We start from the raw sequence: 15498 nt of genomic DNA, 5'->3' as shown, positions 1-15498 counted from the left end.
AACTGTCCCTCCCTGTCAGTGTCCTTTCTGGAAAATCTACCTTGCAGGATCACTAGGCGTGGTGATGTTTCTGGCATTTATGATGCAAAACATGACGGGTTCCTAATCCTGTGCTATCAGAATGATTTCTAGCTCACGAGGCCAAGCAAACATGAGCCAGATAATAAACCTGAGACTTTTATGCCTCAATAAGCATTATAAAAGCAGCATCTATGTAGCCTATCGTACAGAGATGATAAATTGTGGTTTTATGTGATCAGTCTAAACAATCCTCCAGAGTGCTAGTGAGCGAATCTTCCCTTGCTGTGGGATCTTTTTTAAAAGTGAAAGTCATGTGCGGAAGTCAATTCTAGAGGACAAGTGGAAATAAAGCGGGTCTGTTTGATAATGGTAGGGAGGCCTAGGATTCTGCTTCCTCAGCTTCTTCTACCCTACAAGCCCAGTGCAGTTGGAAGCGACTGGTTCAATAATCCTTTTACCTAAATTTATCCCGTGTGCATTTGTGAGATAGGAGGTGGTCCACACCTCACATGGGAGCTGCCCTCCCCGCCTCTTGGCAGTTTCCTCCCTACTGTGGGATGGAAAGGACAGCATTGCTGACCCAGCTTCCCTACTGTCCCATATTGCAAGTTGGCTGCTCCCTCCAACCTCCTTTATTCTGGCTCTCTGCAGGAGCTGATTGTGGATGCCGAGGACACCTGGATCCGACTGGAGGGCCTGTCAGAGAACACAGACTACACAGTGCTCCTGCAGGCAGCTCAGGATGCCACACGGAGCAGCCTCACCTCCACTGTCTTCACCACAGGTGAGGGACTTGGAGTCACTTTGATGCCTTCCTCTCCCTACATGACATCAGTCTCCTCAGCACCTCTGCTGAGCCTTGGCCTGGAGGGAGCCTACAGAAACACTCAATTCTCTCTCTTCCTTCCCCTTTCCCAAAGCCCTAACAGGAAACCCCCATCACTGAGGTTATCATGGAAGCAATCAACCCAAATCTGTAGTCCATGTGGACCAACTAACACCAATTAGAGATGTCAGGCTGCTTCTTGCTCCAAATTCCTGCCTGTTTTTCTTTTCTTTCCTTTCCTTTTTTTTTTTTTTTTTTTTGGTGTACACTGATTTAATAATTTTTATATTCATATTCTTTTTTATTAACTTTTTATTTTTTATTTATTTTTTATTTATTACAATGTATTCACTTTCTATCCCAGCTGTAGCTCCCTCCTTCAGCCCTCCCTCCCTCTTCTCCTTCCATGACCCTTCCCTAGTCCACTGATAGGGGAGGTCCTCCTCTCCTTCCATTTGATCCTAGCCTATCAGGTCTCATCAGGACTGTCTGCATTGTCTTCCTCTGTGGCCTGGTAAGGCTGCTCTCCCCTCAGGGGAAGGTGATCAAAGAGCCAGCCATTAAGTTCATATCAGAGACAGCCCCTGTTCCCCTTACTAGGGAACCTACTTGGGTAAGATGCTTAATCCTCATTCAGAAAGGCAAAAGGGGTAGACCTCGGAAGAAGGTGAAAATAGGGAACAGGACAGGAGCATACCACAGAGGGCCTCTGAAAGACTCTACCCAGCAAGGTATTAAAGCAGATGTTGAGATTCATAGCCAAACTTTGGGCAGAGTGCAGGGAATCTTATGAAAAAAAGGGGAGATAGAAAGACCTGGAGGGGACAGGAGCTCCAGAAGGAGAGCAACAGAACCAAAACAATTCTGGGCCTAGGGGTCTTTTCTGAAACTGACACTCCAACCAAGGACCATTCATGGAGATAACCTAGAACCCCTGTACAGATGTAGCCCATGGCAGCTCAGTCTTCTGCATGTTTTTCTAGAAAAAAAAAAAAGCATTCTTCCTTCTCTCTCTCCTTCCCCTGACCCTGTCCTCAGCAACATTTCTAGTAAAAATAGCAGAAGAAACCATTAGTACTGAACCCTCATAAACCCTCACAAAGTATTTTCGTATATCTAGCATCTCAGTCAATCTTCAAAACTACTGATAATACCATTTTAAAGTGCAGGAATAGAAACTAGCACATAGCTCAGCTACATGGATGAGATCCCAGGTTCAATCCCCAGCACCACACACAAAAAAGAAAGAAAGAGAAAAAAAAAAGAAATGTGAGTGAACTTGGCTTAATAGGATACTTTTTAAAAAGAGAAGGCTTTTGGAAATCAAAAACTTACATGACTTTTTGGCAAGCATTGTCCTAAATTCATTTTATGCATTATTTAACAATGTTTTTAATTAATCATTTTTATTTATTACAATTTATTCATTTTGTATCCCAGCAGTAGCCTCCATCCTCGTCCCCTCCCAATACCACCCTCCATCCCTCATCTCCTCCCATGTGCCTCCCCCAGTCCACTGATAGGGGAGGTCCTCCTCCCCTTCCATCTGACCCTAGCCTATCAGGTCTCATTAGGACTGTCTTTCATAGTCTTCCTCTGTGGCCTGGTAAGATTGCCCCCCCCCCACAGGGATAGGTGATCAAAGAGCCAGCCACTGAGTTCATGTCAGAGATAGCCCCTGTTCCCCTTACTAGGAAGTCCCATTTGGAGACAGAGCTGCTATATCTGTGCAGGGGTTCTAGGTTATCTCCATGAATGGTCTTTGGTTGGAGTATCAGTCTCAGAAAAGACCCCTGGGCCCAAATTTTTTTGTTCTGTTGTTCTCCTTGTGAAGCTCCAGACCCCTCTAGGTCTTTCTATCTCCCCCTTTTTTCATAAGATTCCCTGCACTCTGCCCAAAGTTTGGCTATGAGTCTCAACATCTGCTTTAATACTCTGCTGGGTAGAGTCTTTCAGAGGCCCTCTGTGGTAGGCTCCTGTCATGTTCTCTGTTTTCACCTTCTTCCGATGTCTATCCCTTTTGCTTTTCTGAATGAAGATTGAGCATCTTATCCAGGCCCTCCTTCTTGCTTAGCTTCTTTAGGTTTACAAAATTTAGTATGATTATCCTATATTATATGTCTAATATTTACCCTGACAACAGCCTCTGTCCTATAGACTACTACCTCTATTATTATTTTTTTAAAACAGGCAAGGGAAGTAGGATACTATAGAGATAAGATAACTCACCCAAGATCCTATACCTTTTAAGTTAGAAAGCTGAGATTTGATCCCAGATAGTCTAGCCCTGATTCTAAACTGCTAATAGTCCTTTCTGTACCTCCATGTACCTTATATAGTTTGTGATGTGTAATTTTCTACCCAGCACAAACTTTCACATTTTGGGAATGAGAGTATGTCTATCAACAGGACTAATATGGGCATATCCCTCATCCCTAAACACAGACTTCCCACATCATCAAAAGATTGTGTGGGTCTTCCTCCATGTCCCAGAGCCTGCCCTTCTGTCGCAAAAGAAACAATAGAAAGTCCCACCAATTATTCTTCTCTCAATACACTCATTCTAGATGACAAAACAGAGAGTTGATCAAATTCTTCAAAGTCACTGTTTGTAAAATAATGAATGTGTTCCTTTCCTTTGTTTTTTAAAATACTTTTCAATACTTTAAAAAGTGTCTTCCTGAGTTCATTAGTCAAAAACAAATATTTAATGGGAAAGTAAAATAAACTGTGATCACACAACTAAGACATGAATCCTTAGCAAGATATATCCTTAGCAAGTGTAACTTAGAGAACACTTGTCTCTTCTGAGGCTGATGTTTGTTTTGCTGTTTCAAAGATCACTTATTAAGCACTAAGGTATTATCTCTTGTTCAAACTCAGCCCTGCACATGTATAGACTAATTAAGGAGTTCTTTAATGAAGCCACCACTTAAAAGACCTGTTGGGAAAAGTTTTCTGCTGAATTAAGAAAATAAAAAACAAGGAAATCATGAAATTTGCAGGTAAATGGTGGGAACTAGAAAAGATCATCCTGAAATAGGTGTCCCAGAAGCAGAAAGACACACGGGGTATATACTCACTCATAAGTGGATATTAGACATATAATATAGGATAAACCTATACACCTAAAGAAACTAATCAAGGAGGACTCTGGCTAAAATGCTCAATCCCCATCCTGAAAGGCAAAGAGGATGGACATCAGAAGAAGGAAAAAACAGAGAACAGGACAGGAGCCTGCCACAGAGGGCCTCTGAAAGGCTCTTCCCTACAGGGTATCAAAGCAGATGCTGAGACTTATGGCCAGCCTTTGGGCAGAGTGCAGGGAATCTTACAAAAAAAGTGGGAAATAATAGGACCTGGAAAAGATGGGACCTCCACAGGGAGAGCGGCAGAACCAAAAAATCTGGGCACAGGGGCCTTTGCTAAGACTGATACTCCAACTAAAGACCATTCATGGAGATGACCTGGAACCCCTGCACAGATATAGCCCATGGCAGTTCAGTGTCCAAGTGGGTTCCATAGTAATGGGAATGGGGACTGTCTTTGACATGAACTGATTGGCCTGCTCTTTGGTCACCTCCCCCTGACGGGGGAGCAGCCTTACCAGGCCACCGAGGAAGACAGTACAGCCACTCCTGATGAGACCTGATAGACTGGGATCAGAGGGAGGGAGAGGAGGATTCCCTTATCAGTGGACTTGGGGAGGGGCATGTGTGGAGAAAGGGAAGGGAGGATAGGGTAGGGAGGGGAGGAGGGAGGGAGCTGCAGGGGGGATACGAAGTAAATAAAGTATAATTAATAATAATTAAAATTTTAAAAAAGATAATTTTTGCCATAAAGGGAAAACAGCTAACAGATGCACAGAGCTCTTGCTTTGCTTGTTTACTGGGTTAAAGGAATCGTCTTGTCACCAAAATGCTCAGTGTTGTATGAGCATTTCATTCCCATCCTGCTGATGTCACAGCTGGCAGTAGTGAGTACTGTGTCAAAGGTCTGACGTTTCTGTGGTATCTACAGCTGAATCTCCTTTCAGGGTCTCTCTGGACAGAGAAGTACAACCATTTCTGTTACTGTCATTGCACTCTGTTAGATACAGTAGTTTGGACATGGGGCTCCAGATCTAGCCAGAGCCTTAGGAGGTTAAATCAGATAATAACAACTTACATGGAAGTCTGAAGAGGAGGCTGGCTAGTGGCTTGGTTTGATGGCCAGTGCAGTGTTGGTATCAATTTAGGTTGATTTGTTGTTCTTGCATGACTCCAGTTAACACTGGGCTGCTTAAACATAGCCAGTGTCAACTCAGAAAGAAAATAGGAAGGAAGGAAGGAAGGAAGGAAGGAAGGAAGGAAGGAAGGAAGGAAGGAAGGAAGGAAGGAAGGAAGGAAAACTGAGGAGCCTAACATCTTTGCACTTGCAATGAATAAAGCTACCAACTGAGCTACTCACTCACTCCGAGAAGAGTTTAGGATACCAGCAAGTGACTCAGCACTATTTCCGGGTATGTAGCAAAGGAGTATCCATGTCTGAGAGTTATTGTTATTTTAATGGAAAGCTGAAATTTAGGTCACTGATGCTTCCCAAAACCTGCTGGCTTTGTTTTGGAGATTTATCAGAAACCACTGAGACAACTAGATGCTGTGTGAAAATTTCTTGGGCAGAAATAATGCATATCAAAATCCCATCTACAAAGGCTGGTATATACAGGCATGAACAGGAGAGTTAAATATCAGCTTCAGAGTGAATCTCTTGATAAAAGAAAACTAAAGAAGAGGAAGAAGAGGCTTGATACCCTAAGCAGGGATGCTACAAAGAGGTCCATCTTGCAGAGTGTAAAATCCAAAGTCCCTCTCTAATTTCAGGTTCTGTCTGCTGCTGCAGTACAAATTTTCCTGGGTACATTACGCTGGGCTGCATGTCATTGTCCGGTTAATAATTGCTTACTTCCTGCCCCAGTCCCTGCACCTATCTTTTCTACCTCTGCCAAGAGGAAATTTTATTAAAGAAGAGAATGCATGGCCATTTGCTTCCTAAAGGTGGGGTTGGAAAAGGGAAAGTAGCCAAAGTGAATAGACCATGTGCACTGATCAAAGACTGAAAGGCTACCTGACTGGACTCTGCAGGCATGAATTAATCCTGCTGAGGATGTCTGGGGAACTGAGAGTTATACCAGGACAGTACACCAAGGCTGAAGGAGTTAGAGGCTGATTTCCTTTTTGCCGTCATCATCCTTCTCACCGTAATTGACAATATCTGCATTTTCCACTTACCAGCATCTTATTCTAAGGATGCAATGAAAGTATGAGGGTTTTCTGTGCCTTTTCTGATAGGCAACAGAGTTTAAAATTTGGCTTCAAAGTGGCCTACATGACTGACAAACACTCACTCTGTCACAGGATGACCAAGACAAAGGACTTACCCAAGCAGATGCTTTTCTAATTGTCTGGTAAAGAGTTGAGATGCCAATAGTAATTAGTAATAGTGATAATGATAATATTTTAATTTTTCTATTTATTGAATGTAATTTTTTTTTTCACATAATATACTGTTTTTCTTTCCTCTGCTCCTCCCAGTTCCTCCCCATCATCGTTATCAGAGAAAAGAGCTGGCCTCAAAAACTCCTTTGATCAAGACGCCTTTTCTTATGTTCATACCAAACAACATGAGCCCATTCCAATCTTTCCATCATGTTAATAGCTTCCTGTCCTCTTGTCTCTGGTGTTTGCACAAGACTCCTGGGGGAATTATATACAAGTAGTATGGGAAAGAAAAAAATATGGATACATTATTTATAATTTGCTGTCTCCTGAAATTTCATCCAAGGTCTACTTGTCTTTTAGAGACATGAATTTAAATGAGGAAACAAATATTCCCCGCAGAGCCACAGGGACTCGGTGAAATGATCTTCGGAGAGGCGGGTTTCATTGTCTCTTTTAATACTATAAAAGGCAAACAAGACTCACCCTAAAGCTCATCTGCAGAGACAGGGAATGCTACAAAAGGGTTGTCTTGACCTTGAGGTTAAGCGAAGAGGTAGCTAGAGATGAGTAATGAGAAGAGGTTGCTGTTCTGTTTATTTTGCTTTTGTATTTTCATTCTTTTTATTGCCTTTGTCCCCTGCTATCTCCCTTCCAGGTCAGGCTGTTCTGTGACGCTCTCTAGAAAAACACTAGCATTTCCTCTGACACAAAACTTAGCTTTTTAGGTTGTAAAAATGAATGAAAATTGGCAAATTCTGGACTCCAAAGCAATGAGTAGTGGATTGTGCAAAAACCCATGGTTATCAGGATTTCTGTTGGGAAATCTGGTGACCTATATATCAGGATACCACATGTCCCTTCATCCATGCAGGAGCCGGGGGGGACGGAGATTTCCTACTGCTCTACCACTTAGAAACAGTTTGATATTTTGTTTCCCAGAGAAACAAAAGAACAAACAAAGCCTGGTGGGCAGGAGAGAGAGACAGACAGACAGACAAATAGAAACACACACAGAAAGAGGTCTGCCTTAGCCTGCTTTTGAGGCCTGGCTATGGAGAAGGACTTAGGGCACTAATCATGTTATATGAATATACCATCCCAAGCATGTACAAAGGACTAGCTAAATGTCAGATCAGAGGTTTGGATTCACCCGACTGCCCACTTCATTGTGTGTTATCAGTATCAACCTCCAACAAGGTCCCTCTCTGCATTCACTCATTTACTTCCTTTTGCCCCAGGTCTTTTTCTGGCTTTCATATACAACCATTCCAACAAGTCAAATGGACAGGCTCTTGTTCCTGCCTTTGAAAAACATATTCTTACAGAAGTGTTTTGATTATGAATGATTTAAATATGTATAAGGTGTTTTGGATTATATAATTCATTACAATTCTTTTATGTTTGGGCACTTTTAGAGTCACCTGTCTTTCACTTCTAGCTGTAAAACATTACTTGATGTGTGCCCATCATGTTTGTCTCCACTCTCTCCAAGACAGGCTTCAGATCATCTCCAACTTTTGAACAATCCCAAATGTTGCTGCATTATGTATCATTCTGTGGACCAGTGAGCTGTGCAAAGGTTGTACACCCAGAAGAGGAATTTATAGGTCCAGGGTGTGGGTTTATATAGTTTAAATAGTTACTGGACACATAGTAATGCCCCGTTTGCTGGGAGCATATGTCATTCCTAATGACTTGACACAGTGCAGCCTGGTCCAGCCTTGTAATTTTTGATAGTCTGATAAGTATAACTGATGTTTCATTATTTTTTATGAATCTTATAAGTAACAGTAACTTTGAATTTAAACATCTCTCCCCCTGTTTGTTAGACTGTTGAGTTTTCTTTTGTTGTAAATTACCTGTTCCTATCATTTGCTCATTTTCCTGTCAGGGTTCCTGATAGCATTATCCAGCATTACTTGAGCCTCTAACATCTTTACTAAGAAGGCTTTTCCCACCAAAAGACCCAAAGCTATTCTTCGATATTCTTCTGTTCACTTTGTGATTTATTATCCTACTTTGTCTATTTCCTACGTGGCACGCAGCTGGGATACCATTTCATTTTTCTTTATATAGTGAACCAGTGTCACCAGCATTGTGCACTAAATGAGCCATCTGTTCACTGATTTGTGATGCTTTCCTGTATATTAAGTTCATACATGCACATAATCTGTCTCTAAACTCTGAATTGTCTATTTTATTTCATGCTCTAGTCATCTGCTTTTTTCCCTCAAAGCCTACATTGTGTATTTATATCTAGAGTTGATTATAATACATTTACACATGCTAAAACTAGTTTCATTGGCTCCCATTTTCAAGGTTCACTTAGCTCTTTGATGGCATTTAATTTTCCATAGGTGTCATGTCATCGAAATTATCCCATTTAGATATGAAGTCTCCAAATGAAATTTAGATTAGAATTGCAATGAACTTATAAGTTAATTTGAGAAGAACTGACATCTTTATTATAGTAGGTTATCCCTTCTAAAATTCACAGACTATATCTTCCATTTGTTTAAATAATCTTTATGTTTCTCACAATGTTAAAATCCACCCCCACCCACCCCCCAGCATTCCTGTGGTCTTGGTTGATTTCTGGAAATTTTATTATTTTTATTGCTTTGTGACTTGAATCTAATTAAAAAATATTTTCTACTTGATTGCTGCTGATGCAGAAAAATACTATTGATTTTATATATTGATCCAGTATCTAGTAATGCTGTTTCTTACTAATTGTAGTTATGTATTGTTTCTATTAATATTTTAGGTAAATATGGAGCTGTGGAGATAGTAAAAATAACGTGCCGCTTGCTGTGCACCTATGAGGACCTGAGTTCTGATCCCGAGCTTCCAAGCCATTGGTGGGGGTAGGGAATGGCAACCCAAGCCTGCATCCCATCACTAGGGAGACAGAGAAGGCGGCATCCCAGGGATTTGCCCAGCCAGCCAGTCGAGCTGAACAGAAGAGTTACAGGTTTAGTGAAAGACCCTGTCACAAAAAACAAGGTGAAGAGTAATAGAGTTAGGCGCCCGACACTGACCTCCAGGTACCCAAGCATGAGCATGAATAACTGGAACCTCCAAAGCTGTCAATGGTGGTGAGGTTCGCTAACCTTGACATGCTTACATGCTCAATGAGAACACAGTTAAAACATCAGATGCATAATCCTCTCCAACAACTCATTCACTGACCTCTTTAACACTGCAACTGTTTCCTAAAAGAAAGAAAATATTTAATTGGCTAGCCATAAAGAAAAATATTGCTTGCTTACATCTGTGTTTTGAAGCACTCACTAAGTTACAGAATTTTCTTCTGTTTCAAGTTAAGAGTTTTTGCATTGAATTTTATCAAATGGTAGTTTAGTAAGTTGTGGTTTTTATACTTCTGCTTATTGATGGTAAGGCTTGCATTGGTGCCTTTTAAAAAATATGTGTTTGCTATCAGTGAAAAATTTCACTTGAATATGAGTATTTAATACATTCGAATTTAGTTAACTCTCTTTAGACGTTTTACATCTATAATCATAAAGAAAATTGGCCTATCCATTTTTCTTGTTTACATTTCCATGGTTCTCCAACTTCATTAAAAACAAAACAAACGAACAAACAAAACCCTGGCCGGTATTCCGTTTTATTACTGTTTTTGATTTATTTTTTTTTCTGAGACACAGGCTCTCCCTACGAGCCCTGGATGACCTCAGACTCACAGAAATCTACAGGACTGTGCCTCCCAAATGCTGGAACTAATGGTGCCTGCCAGCACACTGGGCTTCTCTTGTCTTTTCATGTGTAGTATTGCCTGCAAGAAGTCTAGCATCAGTTAGATTTTGCTCTGTAGGTGTCTGCGTTTTCTGTCTGGAATTTTTTTTTAATATTTTTCCCTTTGTGTGTGTGTTGAGGGGGGGCATGTGTGCTGGTGTGCATGTACATATATGTCCGTCGAGGCCAGGAGTCAACATCGGGTATCTTCTTTGATTACTCTTCCACCTCACTTTCTTGAAACCAGCTCGCTCACTGAAGACCTTGCCAATTTGGAAAAGCTGGTCAGTGAGCTCCCGGGACCTGCCTAGCTCTGTCTCAGCAGTGCCGAGGTTACAGACATGTGAAGACGTGGGTGCTGGGTCCTGGTGCTCGTGTGACAGGCACTTTACCGACGGAGCCATCTCCCCAGCCCCACAGTCTTATTTCTTTTTGACAGTCTCACACTTCATTCTAAGAATTCATTTATCTTTTTTTCTCTCTAGTTTGACATTCAATGAGGCTTCTAAATCGGTAGCATTTTATCTGTACTTCTTACACATTTGTCTTTATTATTCATTTAAGCACTATTTCCTATTTATATTTTTTCAGAACTTCTATTAACTAGATGGTAGAATGGATGTGCCGTGCTCCAGATCTCCTAGATTTCTTCTTTATTCTTACCTCTTATCTTCTAAAAGATGGTCTCAGTCAGATACTCCAGTTCATTATTCATATTTTAACTGCATCTAAATCATTTATTTATCTTATTTATTGCACTGTTACTTTAAACCCTATTATCCAAGGTTAATATTTCTTCTGGATTTTAATTTCTTATTTTTTTCTCATGGTGTTGATAGTTTTCCTTACCTCTTTATATCAAGTTAGCATATCTAATAAAATGCTTTCTAATAAACTGTACTAGATAATCAATGACATATCGATTGTGAACTTTGTTTCAGAGCAGTTTTGTTCCTCAGCAGTTTTGCCTACATGGATAGTCCATACTTTAAGCCCATTTCCCCTTAGGATTATCAGATTTGACTTTTGGCAATGTGTCCATGTAGTCAAAAAGGCCAAATGCAGATGAAACCGGCCACAGAATGAGTTCTCTGTGGTAACCTAGAGAAGGAAGAATAGATTTCAAAACTATCATCCAACTTGTGCTGTCTTTTAGTACTGTTTTGTCCAGTTGTTTATTTCAGTAAGAATAATTCTGGACTTGCTGTCCAAACTGAGAGATTTATTTGATTTTTACCTTTTCTCTTTCCTGAAAGAGATTGTATAAAACTGACGTGAGTTCATCTTCAAATTCTCAATCTGTTCTCACTAGTGAAGCCAGCTGAGCCTGAGGAGTCTTTTTAAGGTGAGGTTCTTAGCTACAAAATAAGCTTTGAAAAATAGCTAGAGGACCACATGAAGCCTAAGCTGCCCATCTGCTATGTCTTTGTAGGGGTCCAGTTCATGCATGGTCCTTGGTTGATGCTTCAGTCTCTGCAAACCCCTCTGGGCCCTGGTTAGTTGGCTCTTTGTTTTTCTAGCAGAGCTCCTGTCACTTCTGGGTCCTTTTCTCTTTCCTCCCACTATTCCCCAAGACTCCCTACCCCTTAAGCAATGTTTGGCTGTGAGTCTCAGCATCTGTTTTGAGGTACTGTGGAGTAGAGCCTCTCAGAGGACAACTCTGTCAGGCATCTGTCTGCAAGCTTAGCAGTGTATCATTCATAGTGTCAGGGGTTGGCACTCTCCAATAGGGTGGGTCTTTGGTTGGGCCAGGCATAGGTTGGACGTTCCCTCAATCTCTGCTCTATCTGCTCTGTCTTTATCCCCACACATCTCATAGGCAGGGTAAATTTCGAAGTTTTTGTGCTTAAGTTGTTGTTCCTTGCCCTTTACTAAAAGACTAGTCTATTTAGAGGATGTCCTCTTTAGTCCCAATGATCTCTGCTACTAGGAGTCTGTGCTTGAATCCCCCTCATATCCTCCCAGAAGCCTCCCCTGCTACTCTGTGTATTATATTATTTTACCTTGGAGGACCTCTAGAAGATGGTGGTATTTAAGGAGTGGTCCTTTCCAACTAAGTTGCTGAGCTGACTGACATAAAGCTGTTGTACTACTGAATGGGACAAAGGCATGTGGCCACCCATTTGGAAAGAGATGAGTCTTGTTCAACAGTACAACTATTTACTGTACATTACACAACATTGGTTCTCAGCCTGTGGGTTGTGACCCCCATGGGAGGCATACAGTCTTTTCACAGGGGTCACACACCAGATAATCTACACGTCAGATATTTGCATTATTATTCATAACAGCAGCAAAATCACAGTTATAAAGTGGCAACAAAAATAATTTTATGGTTGCTGGACAGTCACCACAACATGAGGAACTGTATTAAAGAGTCACAGCACTAGGAAGGTTGAGAACCACTGCTTTAAAACCATCTTAAAAATGCTACAGAAAGATCTTAGATATTACTAGTACCAGAATTGTATCTTGCCTACTCTGAATTATGGCACTGCAAATGATTTCAGAAAATCTGACTTTGAGGCCTATGTTACAGGAGATGAATGTTGGCACTCAAATGGCACTAAATATCTAACAGCTATTGAAGGGGCACCTACTATGTGTCAGGCTCTGTTCTGAATGCTAGGGGGAAAGTGGCAAAAAGCAAACCTATCGCTACGGTTTTTAAATAATAAATGGAAATCTATTATATTAGCTTACATGATACAGTCTGAATAGTTCAACAATGGCTGGAGAGGTTGAGACAGTGTAAAATTTTTATTCAAGGTGTTCATTTCAAGTAATGCTGTGTCTGCAGAGATAGAGTACGGCCGCTGTTGCCTTCGTAGAAGGTCCCTCTCCTTACACAGCATGGTTTGGTCACTGTCATCACATCCACGGAATGTTCTGTCTCTTAGCTAAATCTCCAGTTTTCTGAATGGTCTGTGCTTTTCCACATGCCTGCAATCGCCTTCTTTACCGGTTTGTGGCTGATCTCTGTCAGTCCCTAAAAAAGCTTTCTGAGTAGCACTTGTCAAACTCCACTCCATCCCAGGACTCCATTTCTCAGCCCCTCTTCACCAGCCCCCAGCCTCGCTCGCACACCCACTTTGATGCCCTTCTATCCTCCTGTAATTTGTCTCTGTCCCAGAGCACTGGGAACTTGAGATCGTATTTGTTTCTCCCACAAGACCACTAGCCAACTGAAAGATGGCTTTTCTCCTTCTGTGTATGCACATCTCTTAGCCTGGGATTTAGAAATCAAGACACATTTCCCATATGTTTGTTAAGCGAATAACAAGAAAACAAGCTGGTAAACTTGAAACTTCTCTGAGAAAGTTGAAGTGATAGATTAAGCTCACATGGGTTGACTGATGACTAGATTCTGTTCACAGACTCAGTCTGCACCCCAAAGTCTTACTTGTTCCTTTGCAAATATGGGTCATTGATTTTAATAATGCAGATGATTCTGTGAAGAAACATACTTTGTTCTGCATTTACCAAGAAACCAGCCAGCTGTTCTCTGAGGAACGTGTTGATGTCACATCTTAAGTTTGGATGTTCAGTCCATCAGAGTGGACAAGCAGGCAGAGGCTCTCTAGAGCCATTATGCTGAGTCCATCAGAGTGGACAGCAGGCAGAGGCTCTCTAGAGCTATTAAATCTGACCATTTTGAAGACTGCATCCAAGGACAGAAAACAAGTGAGGGCTGAGAAGGGACAGAGAAGCCACTCCCCACTGGCACAGAGCCATCTGATTGCCCTGTGTGTCATGAAGATAGCTACTCTCCACTCAGCATTCAGCTTCTGCTGCCCAGCACAAACCAATTTCTGAGTGATTCTTCTGGTGAATGCCTTGGGCCCGTGGATCTCACAATTACATCTAGAAGTACTTGACAAGGAGATGTTTCAGTGTCCCAAGAACTTGGCTTTGCTTTCTTTCTAACTTGGTAATAACCATAGCCTGTGCCTTTTAAAAAATAAATGCTACCTTATCCATCCAAGTTCAAGTTACTGCACAAGAAGAAGAAGAAGAGCCTCCTAACTATGTGTTTGGTCTGAAGTATTATCAGGATGATCAGTTTCGGGGTTAAAGGTAGTTGCCTGATTAGATTAAATGGCATGGCATCCAGAGAGTTGAGGATGCCTGCGGCCAGTCCTGATAATCCTCTAAAACATATGAAGTCCAGCTTGTGTGTAACAGGTCAATTAGAACATGAGAGAGTTTTTTTTTCTTATGATTGTTATCTGAACAAAATCCAATACCTCCAAAGTAGCAGGTAAAGGCTGGAGCAGAAGGCTTAAACTCAAGGCCAAAAACCCTTCTCCTCTCTATTCCACCCAAACTGAAAGTTGAAGTGCTACTGGGGAAGAAAGAACACAAGAAGAGAGACAGAGACAGAGAGAAGAGACAAGGAGGTGGGAGAGATTAATTCTGTTATCCACCCAAGGCCATCTCATTTACCTTTCCACCTCTTGGCTTCTGAGAAGAGAAAATGGTAAACTACGAAAAGTTCTCTCTGAAGCACCTTGGTAAGCTACTGACTCCTAAGCCTGTCTCCCCACTTGGCAGTGTGACGTGGTAGATCTGGGATGGAACACAGGAATCCGAATGATAATAAAAGTACACGACTTGAGAACTCCCAGCAAACTTCTCCCTCTCATCAGACTAAAGGAACTAGTATGTTGATGGAGGACTAGTGAGTTGGAGACAAACTTGGGATGCTTTGAAGGCTGGAGCAGAATGGAAAGATTCTTTCTGTCGCATCTTCTCCAAGTTCAGAGGCAAGGAAAATCCCAGGTTGCTGCTTCTGATAGTCTGTAAAAGCGAAATGCCTCTTGATTGCCTTTCCACTGATGCCATAGACCAAATTACGGTAAATTGAATCTATTAACAACCAGATGGCCTTGTAATTTGTCAAGGGTAAGGCAAGTGCACCCAGCAACCATGCATCAACCTCTCCCACACTTGCCCACACCTACCAGCTTACTATGGGAGCTGAGAAAGCTGGGCATATGGCCCTCTCTCTCCCAGTCACCATCTGAGACCTTTATCCCATCCATCTTTGGCACTCCTTAGACACATTCCTTCAGTGGATCTTATTCTTATCTTCCAACTTTAAAAATAAGTGAATGCCTCTTTTATGACAGCTTCTTGGATACTTAAAATTCCCCTTCCCCAGAACAAATCGTCTCAGCTTACTACATGTGCTTACATTATGTCTAACTTAGAATAACTAAGAACAGATTTGAATCCTTTTAAAAGTGTCTACAACATGAACTTTAGTTCCCCTGAAATCCCAGGGAAAGGTGAGATATGAGCTTTCAGGAGGTCTAGCACGTGCTGGAAATAAAATTCATTAGCCTTTCTGAAGCTACTACAAGTCAGTTTTGAAGGGAAAACGTTTAATTTGAACATAATGCTTTCTGG

The 15498-nt window shown here is 41.5% G+C and overlaps 1 protein-coding gene across 2 annotated transcripts in view; it reads left to right on the top strand.

Moving 5' to 3' along the window:
* The window catches only part of Tnr (tenascin R), a 343283-nt gene that overhangs the window by 303235 nt on the left and 24550 nt on the right, over nucleotides 1–15498 (top strand). For both annotated transcript variants that reach the window (XM_055624653.1, XM_055624654.1), the window contains one exon: nucleotides 673–805. In XM_055624653.1, the coding sequence (XP_055480628.1) occupies nucleotides 673–805 (133 nt within the window). The remainder of the gene's footprint in view (nucleotides 1–672; nucleotides 806–15498) is intronic.

This window comes from Psammomys obesus, unplaced genomic scaffold (genome assembly GCF_907164565.1).
Source record: "Psammomys obesus unplaced genomic scaffold, mPsaObe1.curated_primary_1811, whole genome shotgun sequence".
Lineage (NCBI taxonomy): Eukaryota > Metazoa > Chordata > Mammalia > Rodentia > Muridae > Psammomys > Psammomys obesus.
This window is presented reverse-complemented; position numbering and strand designations above follow the sequence as displayed.